Source organism: Piliocolobus tephrosceles, chromosome 4 (assembly GCF_002776525.5).
Source record: "Piliocolobus tephrosceles isolate RC106 chromosome 4, ASM277652v3, whole genome shotgun sequence".
Taxonomy (NCBI): domain Eukaryota; kingdom Metazoa; phylum Chordata; class Mammalia; order Primates; family Cercopithecidae; genus Piliocolobus; species Piliocolobus tephrosceles.
In genome coordinates, this window is record NC_045437.1 from 139,754,224 (window position 1) to 139,767,619 (window position 13,396).

At 37.1% G+C, this 13,396-nt stretch overlaps 1 protein-coding gene across 3 annotated transcripts; it reads left to right on the forward strand.

The window, feature by feature from the left end:
* The first annotated feature begins 1,058 nt into the window (after positions 1-1,058).
* Positions 1,059-13,097, forward strand: ZNF300 (zinc finger protein 300). Of its 3 annotated transcripts, none has more exons than XM_023227040.2 (6): positions 1,059-1,356; positions 2,056-2,182; positions 2,862-2,905; positions 7,484-7,610; positions 7,868-7,990; positions 9,089-13,097. In XM_023227040.2, exons 2-6 carry the CDS (start codon positions 2,149-2,151, stop codon positions 10,636-10,638), a joined length of 1,878 nt encoding a protein of 625 aa, XP_023082808.1. In that variant the 5' UTR covers positions 1,059-1,356; positions 2,056-2,148; the 3' UTR covers positions 10,639-13,097. The 3 variants fall into 3 exon arrangements, with proteins under 3 accessions (XP_023082808.1, XP_023082809.1, XP_023082810.1); XM_023227041.2 differs by having other exon boundaries at positions 2,072-2,182; XM_023227042.3 differs by lacking the exon at positions 1,059-1,356 and adding an exon at positions 3,112-3,166 and having other exon boundaries at positions 2,125-2,182.
* The last annotated feature ends 299 nt before the right edge of the window (positions 13,098-13,396 follow it).

The following is a 13,396-nucleotide window of genomic DNA, read 5'->3' on the forward strand; positions in this document are numbered from 1 at the left end:
CTCCCTATACAAAAAAGTCATTTTGTTTGATATTGTGATTCTTGCAGATTTGAGATTGGAGCATTCTTCCTAATGCAACAGTGTTCTTTCTAAATACGTTGTCTTCTTATCTAAGTCTGCCTTTGTTTTGACATAAGAAATAAAATTGCTAAATGTAAAATTGCTGCCTGTTTCATAATATATCAAAAAGCATCACTCGTGTGAAACTTATTATTCAAAATTGTATTCATTCATACAAATGAAACATTGGTCTGTGAACATGCATTTTGTTTTTTTAAAGCTTGATGTAAGGGCTAAGTGTTAAGATAACAATTTTAATATTCTCTTTGGCTGGTTCATTTTTTAAAAATCATGTTGTTGTTGTTTCTGAAATCTAACCTTCTCAGTCTCTCCCTTATGTCCGTTCCGGTTTTCAAGTCTCTTTTCTGTCTCAATCTCTCTGTCTACCACGCTCTACCCCTTAGCTTCCCACTTCTATTCCTATGTCTGTTTTTTTTCTATACAGTGTCCTGTCTCTCCTCCTTTCTAGGCTTGCTCCTTTGTCCCCATTTCCCCCATTTTCTCTCTGATTCTCTGCTTCTCACTGTCCCTCTCTTTGTGCCTCAGTCTCTTCTTCCCTGCCTCTTAATTTCCCTTTTTCCTTCAGTCGACCTGTTATTACTTATTACTGCAATATCAATTTCCCTTATAAGGATTCCTTACCGTTGTTATTGGCATAATTACAGTTCACAGTGATTGTTCAGCCCCCAGATTTTGTCCCTCTCTCCCACAGTGGAATCTCCCTGGAGAGGACCGCACCATTCCACGCTTCCCCTCTCAGCAAATCGAATCTCCCGGCATAGGGTTGTACCATGCACAAACACGTCCATGGTACCATTTAAAATTCCTCCCCTTTCGTCAGAAGCATGCTTCCAGTAGTGGAAGGTTCACTCCAACTTCCTCTTCAATTCTTCTTGTAAAATCTGTCTGCAAAAGTGTGCACCTTACTGCTCCTTTCGTAGGCCGCCTTTCCGTATCGTCTTCCCCTTCCTTCACTGCCGCGTTGGTACAGCTCACCACCGGGCGAATCCTCCGCTAGTACGGAGACGACCGGGCTCTCAAGATGGCGGCTCCATGCGGAAACAGCCCCAGGGAGCAGCCATGTTGCTTCCTGAACAAAGCCTCTGAAGATGCGGAACGGGCAAAACCGCCCCGTACGGAACAACGCAGCCTCGGGAGCCTGGTGTGGTGCTCCCGGACAGGAAGCAGGAGAGTTTGCCAATATGGATGTGACAGCGGTTCCCATTAAGCCGTGATGGGGGTTTTGGGACCTGATAATCCAGCTGGGAGTCAGAGGCGGGATGTGTGCGGTGAAGGGTGAGTCTGTGGGATTGGTAATGGGAAGAGAGGAGCCCGTGAGGGTCAGTGGTAGGTTTATGAAGTCACTGGTGGGGGAAGTAGGTGGGATTAGTGTTGGATTTATGTGGGAGTCCACGATGTGATTAGTAACTGGGAAGTGAGAAGTGAGGCGGTGTCTATGGGGTCAGGAATGGCGTGCAGGTGGACTGACTGGTCGGTTTAACTGGGTTCAGTGATTTACGGGGCTCTGAGGAATGAGTGATGGGAAGCTATGGACTAAATGATGGGGCGTCCATGTGTTCAGTGATGTGATGGACATGGGGGAGTTCAGTAGGGTACATAATTGCTAGGCTTGAGAATTCCGAGATTTAGATGGGGACAGTAATGGGGCCACGGTGTTGTGGTGGTCAGCCACATTTTACTGGGGAAGGCCTTTACTTACGTTAAATTTCCACAGGTCATAGGCAGCTGAGTTCTTAAAGGTCAACCCCTTTTCACATCTTTTCATAGTCTACCATTGCCCCCTAAGCATTTCTGATGGCACCCCCAACAAGACCAAACAAATCAAAACTGATAGAATCATAATAAAAAGTTTGATTTCAGTCCTCCACTTTCTCAGTTTGTTGAAATCATTTTATATTTTATTCAAGAGACATTTATTGAGCATCTGCTGAGTGTCCAGAGATGAGTATGACTGTTTCTTTTGTTTCCTTCTAGATCTGTTTTGATACAGCCTGGGATACCTCCTATAAAATAATCTCTCTATCATGGGAACCCCCACTTCCTCTGGGCTAGTTCTGCTCTGTCTGCATGACCTGTCCTGGGACTGAGGAAAGTTTACCAGGTACGTATCTTCCTGCATTGTGGTATATTCTCTTTTTTTCAGTGGTTCCAACCTATCACCGTTTTTGTATGCAGACGATAGCGCTGTTGAAAAAGAGCAATACAAATTTAAACAGAAAACATATTAAAATTAACCTTTGAGTTCATGCACATTGATTTAGCAAGAGTTTTCTGAGTTGGGGGAAAATATAAGAGAGTTCTTGGAAGATTGTTGGAATTCAGCTGCTGGTTCTTTTTAGGAATAGGGAATGCATGCCTCAGTTTTCCATTTGGTCATTCCCATTCTTATTGCCAAGGAGCTCCATCTTCACTTATATCTTTATATAGCTATCCATGATTATTGCCTCATGAAAATCTTATATAAATAGAATTGCTGATTCCCAGGGGGAGCAATAAGTTGTTAGTAAATCAGCTGGAAACATATCTTCACATCTATCCAATTATAAACCTTGGTTAACTTCTATGTGATCATATTATAAGTACAAGAGGAGTAAAGAGTGATCCCTCCTCCACATGGTGCTTGCTGATCCTTCTGTTAGGCTCAAACAACCTTATCCCACAGGGTAGCCCATTAGCTACCTGACTTCTGGTGTTGGTTGTTGCTAGACTGGTGAATGTGAAAGCTGCAGTCTGGGTTTGATCTATGAAAAACATTCTGATCACCAGTTTTGCTTTTTCAGTCATCTGGCCTTTTGGAAAAGAGCAAAAAATGATGAAGTCCCAGGTGAGTTGCTTTTTTTAAAAAAAAATTTCTTCTTTGGTTTTTCATACAATCAAATGGAAAGTAAAGATAGCTAAAATCTGGATTAAGGAAAAGGTGGTAACAATAAAGATCAAGACCTCAAAAGCATTGCTAGGTAATATGTAAAAAACCTGGCTGGAAACCATTTTTATAAATTAATGTAATAATTATTCTGATCTTTCTTGCAGACATCATGAGTTACACGATTTGCATTTCCCTAAAGAGAAAGATAAATTTCCCATGGTAAGAAAATATTTCTTGCCATATAAGACTAAAAAAAAAATTCCTTTTTGGCTTTTACTCTAGGAGGTGGAGTGCACAGTGTCCTCAGCAACACTCCTTTGGTAAATGCCACAGTAGGTTTCTTGTAGTGGTGTCTTAAAATGATCTTTTTAGAGGGGATGTATCATAATGTCTAGCCAAACTCCTTGAACCTTGTTCTTGAGTGGGGGATGGCAAATTATTATCCATGGGCCAAATCCCATTCTCCAACTGTTTTTATAAACAAAGCTTTATTGGAGCACAGCCATGCTGTTTGTTTATATATTGTCTATAGCTTTTTTCTAACTACAATGACAGAGATGAGTAGTTACAACAGAAACCGTATGGCCTGGAATGCCAAAAATATAAACTTTACTGAAAAAATTTGTTGACCTCTGCTTTCGAGGAACAAACTAATTACAGATGCTTCCTATTGTCCAGCTTTATCCACAGGTAAATTCATTAATGTAAGATAGGCACATTTTGAATGTTTTTCTAAACTATATATTTCTCTCAAAAAAAGCCATTCTTAAATTTTATTTATCTGGCAAATATTTGGAGGGCAAAGGTCCCTGATGCTCCGTATCTTTTGCTGTGCTTTCAGAATTTGTAGGATTACTGTCAAGTTCAAGGCTGTTCCTTCTTTGCTCTCCCATTTTTAAAAGTTTGTATTATTTTTTCTTTCTGCCAGCATTGGCATATAAACATTTAAAATTATATAAAAGATAAAAATTTAAAACGAAGAGACCTTTTAACTTAAACTCACTTTCTCCCAGGATAATCAGTGTTAACCATTGCTTCTAACCTTCCAAACCTTTTTTGATACGAATGTAACTGTGATTAACTGTTTACGTGTAAAAGTACAAATGTGTGAGAATATCTCTTATTTTCATACACTTTTCTTTTGGAAAAAGAATGTTATGGTAAACATTTTGTTCTGCAACTTGATTTTAACTTACTGTCCAATATAAAGCTCTTTTGTATACATTTAGAATATCTTTCCATATCAGTACGTAGAATTCTCCTTTATTATTTTATCAGATGCATAATATTTCCTTGTGGCCTGCTTGTCTGGGATTGTTTCTTCATCTTACAGATAGAGAGTATAATCCTTATAGGGTTGTTGTGAGAATTGAGTAAAAACCATGCTTGAAACTATAACCGGGGCATGGTTTATACTGTATTGAAGTATCAGCTGTTATTACATCATCAGTATCATTATCATTGTCAAATCTTGAAGTCAGCTTTTGCATTAGGAGTCCTTATGTATATTTTACAGTAGAGTTTAGAGTTCTGTTGCAAAAAGACTTTTTTGTTGTTTTTGTTTTTGGATTTCAGTAGCTTTGCTTGAGAGCTGTGCTGTCTAATATAGTAGCCATCAGTCAAATGTGGTTACTGAACACTTGCAATTGCCTAGTTTGAATTGAGACATGTTGTGTTAAGTCCATACCAGATTTCAAAGTTATATTTCCAAAAAACTCACTAGTAGTTTTTAAGGATTGATTACATGTTGAAACAATATCTTGAGTAATATATTGGAATAAATATATATTATTGAAAATAATTTTTTGAATGTGGTTCCTAGAAAATGTAAACTTACTATCTGGTTAGCTTTATATTTCTGTTATACAACACTGCTTTGAAGGAGAATGGATTTTTTAATTAGGCCAATACATCCAACTGCTGTGGCTAATTAGTTGATTAATTGCTTCTTCCTTTAGGAAGAGGGCTGTGTATTAGTTCCCTACCATCCAGAAGTGAAGTCGTTTTTACACATATCCTCCTTTTCAGCCTGTAACACCTACTTCCCTTTCATTTCTTCCGTCTCTTAATTGTGCTTCCATTTCCGCAGGGACCCGAGCTGTAAAAATGGTTTCTAGTTGACAAAAGTACAATTTGCCACTGATTATGTACTATATTTTTCTCAAAATTAAGAAATTTATACCTGCTTATTATATTGAAGCATTTGGGTATCATTAATAAAGCAAAATCAGAATGTTAGAATAATAACATCTATGAATTTACCTCTCAGAATGGATTTCCTCTGTATTCCAGATTTATTATCTTTCTTATGTTACTTTTCTTCAGATTAAAAAAATGTAGACTAATACACAAAACAGTTTTTAACTAAACATGAGTTTTTGTTTTTTCTTTATAATCATTATTCAGTTCTTTTTAACAAACATTTCTTAAGTACCCAGTTTATGTCATATGCACTGGCTAGCTGTTGAATATCCTGAGCAGATTTAGGTATAGTTTTCTTCTCGGAGGACTGCAGAGAAAAAAGAGATGTGGAAACCAACATTAACACATTGGCAGAGATGTTAAGAGATGTAGAAACTAACATTAACACATAAAAGTTCTGTAGCAGACATGGGAGCAGGTACTGTTATAGCAGAGAGTGGGGAACAACCGGATTTCTAAGGAAGTAGGTAATAGGCTTAAATGATTATTGAACTTTGGCTCATGCGGGAAGTAGGCTGAGGACAGGAAGCAGCGTTTGTAAAAGTAGGGCAGAGTGATTTTAGGAAGGCTGAGAATTTTAAAACTAAAATGGAAAGTGCTTCATGGAAAGGTCGACTAAGGTTGGTATTGAAGTGATAAAATATAAAAGATCATGTTTACAGTATCAAGGAGGCAGTTTGGACTGCAGTAGTCAAGAACTAGACTACTGAGTAAGAATAAATCTTGCAGATATGAGAGTTCGTCAATCATATATTTAGTATGTAATCTTTGGCAAGTATTAACCACTGTAATCCTCAGTTTTCTTATATGTAAAATAGGAAAATTAATAGGATTGTCACAGACAACTATATGTTTGGCAGCTTGACAGAGTGAATATGGAATTGGTGTGGGATGAGAGAAAACTTGAGATTTGAGATGAGAGAGATGAGACTGTGTTAGCAAGGAAGAAAACAAAGGAGGCTTTTAAGCAGGCAGTGTTGACATTTGAAATAATCATTTTCATTCTGAGAGTGGTATTTGGTAATAATGGAATATTTAGGAAAAAAGTCTGAACAATTTATTTAAAATAATACAGATCACTATTAGATTAGTTTCTACTATTAGTTAACAACTATTGTGAGGATAATGGGGACATAATTAAAATAGTCAATTTTCCCCCCAGAAACATTTTATAACTCTACTTTTACCCAAATTCTTTTTTGATGTTATGTCACTAATTTGTTGTGGTTTCTTCGTTAATGTTTTCTACACATTTTTGTTGAGTTTATCATTCGGGATTCCTTATTTTTTGTTGCTACTGTAATTGGTATATTCATTCTATTACTAGCTATTGTGTGTATGTAAGACAGCTATTAAATTTGGGGGAAGCTAAGATCATTTTCTTATGAAATAAAGATATTAGATTAATGATCTTCTAGAGCTCTGACATTCTGTGATTCTTTAAATGTAGCTTTTCTTTTTTTTAAAAAAAAATGTACTCATAAAGGGCATTTCAGCTCTATAATCATTAATTAAAATTCTCCCATGTCTTATTTTGTTACTTTTATGGTCTGTAGTACTTTTTAGAGTTAACATTTTTATTCCATCAGAATTTATTCTTTTTCCCCAGGTATTATATAGTGTATTGGTTTGCTAGGACTGCTATGACAAAGTACCACAAACTGGGTGGCTTAAACAGTAGAAATGTAGTCTCATAGTTCTGGAGACTAGAAGTCCAGAATCAAGGTTGTTCTTGTTCAGGACTGTGAGGGATGTATTTGTTTCATGCCTCTCTCCTTAGCTTCTTTATAAGTATCTTGTTTTTACTCTTTGCAGTATCTTCCCTCTATACATGTCTTTGTGTTCAAATTTCCCCCTTTGGATAAGGACACAGATCATATTAGATTTAGTTTCACCCTAAATACCTCATATAGCTAGGTATATCTGCAATGACCCTGTTTCCAAGTCATATCACATTTTGAGGTACTGAGGATTAGGACTTCAACGTATAAATATTCAGAAGATACATCTCAACCCATAATATTTCTTCAACATTATTCCTTTCCCATTTACTATTCATTGTTTCAATACTATTCATCCAATAATCCATCTTCCTCCCGGTTATTTGGGTGCTGCCTTTGAAATGTATGAAATTACTGTATGTATTAGATAGGCATTTTATGGTTTACCTCTTTTTTTCTCTCCATATGCCTGGCTCTGCTTGCTAAAAACAGGATTTTATTTTGTTTTTCCCAAAAACTATGATACAAAACTAGGTGTGGGTGTAGTTGTGCACATTACAGTAGAAATTATGAGAATGATCACTTCAGATTGAACAGGAATTTGCTATTACAGGGGTTAGTATCATTCAAGGATGTGGCTGTGGATTTCACCCAGGAGGAGTGGCAGCAACTTGACCCTGCTCAGAGGACCCTGTACAGGGATGTGATGCTGGAGAACTACAGCCACCTGCTCTCAATGGGTAAGGATGGCTTCCCCGAATAACTCAGAGTTGTCCAATAAAAGATAACATTCTTGTCTATCTTCCTTACCAGTTGCTGTGATTAGGTTGTCCCTGACGTATGTCATGACTTTTATGACCTTCATACCTTTGCAAATGGAGGTTATGCCTTTGTTGAGGGCTAACTGGACAGCTTCACTGTAGACCATCTGAAACTGCACCTTTTCTTTTTCCTTAGATAAAGTCAATTTCAATCCTCTGTGATTTCTGTTTAATAGGGTATCCAGTTTCTAAACCAGATGTCATCTCCAAGTTGGAACAAGGAGAAGAGCCATGGATCATAAAGAGAGACATATCAAACTGGATCTATCCAGATGAATATCAGGCAGATGGGAGACAAGGGAAGTAAAATATCAATTTATGTGTATTTTTTTAATTGATTGGTGACTGAGGTTTATGTTTCTATCCTTATCGAAATCTCCTATTCTTTGCTTCTATGCTGAGAATTTAGTAGTCACTCAACAAGTAATTGTGGAGCCTTTCAGAGGAGTCCTATTTTTTGTTGATCCTGTCTCATGTGTGTATATATATATTTATATTTACTGCCTTTTCTGAAAGAGTTTTAAAGGCAATAAAAGGGAAATTCCTTTCAAGAACATAAGCTGTACTTTAAAAGGCAAGATTCCCAGGTAAATGACTGTACTAAATTAAATGTCAAATGCAGTTACTGTTTTAAAAGTTCAGAGAAAATTAGAGTCTAAAGAGATGTGGGAGAATTTGAGAGACATTTTTTAGAGCATGCAACTGTAACTGCTCTGAATGACATTAATGCTGCTGAGGCTGAAGGAGGAGGGTGAAGGCAAGCAAACAGTGTTAGAGAGAGTATATGAACAAAACTAGGGTCAGGAAGATATAGCTTTTCTGGGAGAACTTTACTAGTTTTACTTGACATGTATAGAAAGTAGTTTATTGGGAGTAGTGGAATTTACATCTGTATTCTCCATTTGACTCTGATACTGAATCTGCAGCAGGATATTGAATTTTTCCATTATTTGTGTTAGTTGTTAGGAAAATAGATGGAGGGGAGTTAAAGTATTTTGCATACAGAAGATACCTTGTTTCTTTAGAGTGATGGTAGGATAATAAAAATGTGTAGCACATGGTTTATAATACAAATGAAATTAAAAGGTGAAAAGGAGTTTCTATTTAGAAAGCAGAAGTGAAAGATTCTAAAAGAATAATAAAAAAGTAGTGATGAGACCCCTAACACTTTTTCATTGCTTTTAAGTTTAGTTTTTACATGAATATTTCTGTTTAACATTCTTGTCTGTCTCTTCACCTGATAACACTATATGCTGTACTGTCTTCTGAGATGACCTGTTTCCATCCTTTTTTTGTGAGTTCATCTACTATGTTGGATCATCCGTTTGTTCTACTTCTTTACCCTCTGTTAATTGACTCTTGTGATGACTCTTAAATTGTATCTTTTCTTCTTTTAGACAGGAAGAGTAACCTTCACAACTCCCAGTCATGTATTTTGGGGACAGTTTCCTTCCATCATAAGATACTGAAAGGAGTCACAAAGGATGGTTCATTGTGCTCCATTTTAAAAGTCTGTCAAGGTGATGGTCAGCTGCAGAGAATTCTAGAGAATCAAGACAAACTCTTCAGGCAGGTCACATTTGTTAACAGCAAAACAGTGACTGAGGCATCAGGGCATAAATATAATCCATTGGGGAAAATATTTCAAGAGTGCATAGAAACAGGTACATCAATACAGAGATTCCATAAATATGATGCTTTGAAAAAGAACTTAAAACCAAATATTGACCTACCGAGTTGTTATAAGAGCAATTCAAGAAAAAAAATTGATCAGAGTTTTGGAGGTAGAAAATCATCTAGCCAGAGTGAGCCCAATTCTAATCTTGAGAAGATTCACAATGGAGTAATACCTTTTGATGATAATCAGTATGGAAACGTTTTTAGAAATACACAATCCCTTATTCAGTATCAGAATGTGGAAACTAAAGAGAAAACTTGTGTATGTGTTACATGTGGAAAAGCCTTTGCTAAGAAGTCACAGCTCATTGTACATCAAAGAATTCATACTGGAAAGAAGCCATATGATTGTGGTGCATGCGGAAAAGCCTTCAGTGAGAAGTTTCATCTTGTTGTACATCAGAGAACTCATACTGGGGAGAAACCTTATGATTGTTCTGAATGTGGAAAAGCCTTCTCTCAGAAATCATCCCTTATTATACATCAGAGAGTTCACACTGGGGAAAAACCCTATGAATGTAGTGAATGCGGGAAAGCCTTCTCCCAGAAATCACCCCTCATTATACATCAGAGAATACATACTGGGGAAAAACCCTATGAATGTAGAGAGTGTGGGAAGGCCTTTTCCCAGAAGTCACAGCTGATTATACACCATAGAGCTCATACTGGAGAGAAACCATATGAGTGTACCGAATGTGGGAAAGCCTTCTGTGAGAAGTCCCACCTCATTATACATAAAAGAATTCACACTGGTGAGAAACCCTACAAATGTGCTCAATGTGAGGAAGCCTTCAGCAGGAAGACAGAACTCATTACACATCAGTTAGTTCATACTGGGGAAAAACCTTATGAATGTACTGAATGTGGGAAGACATTCTCCCGCAAATCACAGCTCATCATACATCAGAGAACACATACTGGAGAAAAACCCTATAAATGTAGTGAATGTGGCAAAGCCTTCTGCCAGAAGTCACATCTCATTGGACATCAGAGAATTCACACAGGAGAAAAACCTTATATATGTACCGAATGTGGGAAAGCCTTCTCTCAGAAGTCTCACCTTCCGGGACACCAGCGAATTCATACAGGAGAGAAACCTTACATATGTGCTGAATGTGGAAAGGCCTTTTCTCAGAAGTCAGACCTTGTTTTACATCAGAGGATTCATACTGGGGAAAGACCCTATCAGTGTGCTATATGTGGGAAGGCCTTCATCCAGAAGTCACAACTAACTGTACACCAGAGAATTCATACATTGGTAAAATCATAATGAACTGGCCATAGAAAAGCCTTAGAATTAGCTCAAGCCTTAATAATTACTAGAAACCCAATTAATTTGATAAGCTTGGGGACAATATCCCAATAGATAAAAATTTTTAAGGGAATCTGTTTCTAGTTTGGTGATGCCTAACTTTTCCAGCAAAGATGATGGAAAATAGTTATATAAATGAAGAACATTTTTAATATGGCATGTAAAGATTTTAAAGTTATGAACTCAGTGATCAGTGCAGCAAGTTAAGCATACAGAATATTGTCAAGTTGCATATTCCTTATACTACATAATGATAATCAGCCATTGTGAAACTGCTAATATTAACTTGGCATAATTATGGCCATAAAGTAATTTTCTATAAAAGACGTGGAAGAAAACTTGAGTAAACAACAAGATAAAACCTATACGCTATTTTAAGAAGGGGCTTGAGCATGACCCCTAAAGCTACATGTAAAGGTCTTGTACAAAAAATGGAACGATAGGTTGATCAGATTCAGTAAAGTTGATCTGTATGCATTTTCCCATCTCAAGCATATAAGTTGACCTGCATCTCTGGAAGGACCTTGAGATTGATGCATTTTGAGCAGGTCTCCCTTTTATTCTCCCCAGCTGGGAACTTGGAGCTGAAAAACATTGGCACTGAGGCCAGATGATCTTGGGTTTAATCCTGGCTCAGTGACTCACAGATTGTGTGACTTGAGGCAAACATACTTCCCCTGAGTATTTTTTATCCGTAAGTACAAATACAATGCAGAGCTCATTTTCAGTTAATATTAGTACTTTTAAAATCTTTACTCTCTATCTTGAAGCATTAGATGCTAAGACTAATGTGTAAAAACCACATCTGAACTTGCTTTTCCCTCTGGACACTCTGCTTTTGATTGTTCATCCCTATTAGTGGCTCATTTTACTGTCTTCTGATCCTGGTGGCCTTATTTTTGCTATGTTAAGGTTATGTTTTTTAATACTTGCATTTATTTTCATATACTTATATAAACCATGGTGATTGCACATAAAGACCCTGACTAATGTCTCTTCACTTCTTTGTGATCCTTTTCCTGAAGCCCCAACTGTTTTCCTTGAAAACTTACAGGGGAAGACTCTTGGGGGGAGAAGTAATGCCTGCATAGCCTTGAGAATGGCTCATAGGGGAGAAGTAATGCCTGCATAGCCTTGAACTGGAGGTCTCTAAGATACCTCCTACTATACTTTCTGTCATTCCATCCATTCCCCAATAAGCATTTTTAGATGAGCACCCTTGCTGGAAGTGACCTGAAGGAGAGCATACTTGGCAAGTATGAGAATGCCTGTGTGATAAACACAGCATCTGCACATATTTCCTGCTTGATTTCCTATCCACTTGATCCCCTTCCTGCTTGGCTGAACTGTCTATTGTGAAAACATGGGGCTCCTCTAGTTGAGAATGACTGTAGAGTAGAGGGCACGCTGGACAGGGATGTGGGAACTGAGTATTAAAGATGCCATTCACTGGACAGGGATGTGGGAACTCAATATTGAAGACGTCATTCCCCCCACATCCCAGGTGATTTATATATTATTGGAGTGGGAAAAGAGAAATCCAAAAGAGCAAGCCCATTCATAAAATGGATCTGCTAATTTTATTGTTGAATAACCAAAATAAAAATACTATGTAACATATGGGTAGCTAGCACATGGCTATAAAACTAGTGGATTTTTAGCTCTATTTATATGGAACTAAAGCTACAGCTGTGTGGAACTAAGCTTCCCCCCTGTTGATAAATGGCAGATACCCAGTTTTCATCAATAGTTACATTGAGCTTACTCTGATGTCTTGTTTTGCATAATTCTTTTATCAGGCTTACTCTGATGGTCTGTTCTTTATATTTTTTTTATCTGTGCATCCTATGGTTGCCCCAACAGTGTATCTAATATGTGTGATTAGTCATATTCTTCACTCCTCAACACAATCACATCAGTTTTTCACAATAGTCAATGAACCTTATATCAAAACCTCAAAAACCTTGTTTTAAAAGATCTTATAATTTGGTTCTAAAATTATATACAGAAATGCTCCAAGGCAAGAGTAGCTAAGACACTTTTGAAGAACAAATTTGGATAACTTATTAGACTTCTTATAAAACAGTGGTGATTAAGACAATGTGGTATTACATGAGTAGTCATGTAGATCAATGGTAAAAGAGAATCTGAAAACTGATAATTACCTGCAGACACTTGAATTATGACAAAGTTGGCATTCTAGAACAATGGGAGGAAACTCACCATTTCAATAATGCCTCTGACTCGGTTATCCAAATGGGTAAAACAAAGAAAAAACAAATTTACTGCATACTATTCACAAAATTTATTCTGCCTAAACCTATAATAGAGGAAAATGTGTAGCAGTAAGTATATATCAGGCAAAAAAAAAAAAAAAAAAAGAAAGCCTGAAAATACCTAAGCAACAGTCTCAATAGGTTAGAATAAAAAAAAGCTGTGATCTAACTCCAAAAAAGTAAAAAGGACATGATAAAAGTAAGAGAAGATGAAGAAATAGGAAGACACACAAAATAGGAACAACAAAACAAGAAAATTATGGCTCACTTTTGTAATTCCCATACTTTAGAAAGACAAGGTGGGAGGACACCTTGAGCCCAGGAGCTCAAGGCTGCAGTGGTTGCACCACTGCACTCCAGCCTGGGTGACAGAATGAGACCCTGTCTCAAAAAAAAATGTAGATTGAAAAAAATAATAAACCTTGAAGTAAACTGGGAAT

What these genes read in the sequence shown, in the direction of transcription:
- ZNF300 (XM_023227040.2), top strand. Translation starts at nt 2,149, where the DNA reads ATGACCTGTCCTGGGACTGAGGAAAGTTTACCAG. An exon ending in GACTGAGGAAAGTTTACCAG is followed by an intron (nt 2,183 to 2,861) that starts GTACGTATCTTC and finishes TTGCTTTTTCAG; the next exon opens with TCATCTGGCCTTTTGGAAAA. An exon ending in TCAGGCAGATGGGAGACAAG is followed by an intron (nt 7,991 to 9,088) that starts GGAAGTAAAATA and finishes TTCTTCTTTTAG; the next exon opens with ACAGGAAGAGTAACCTTCAC.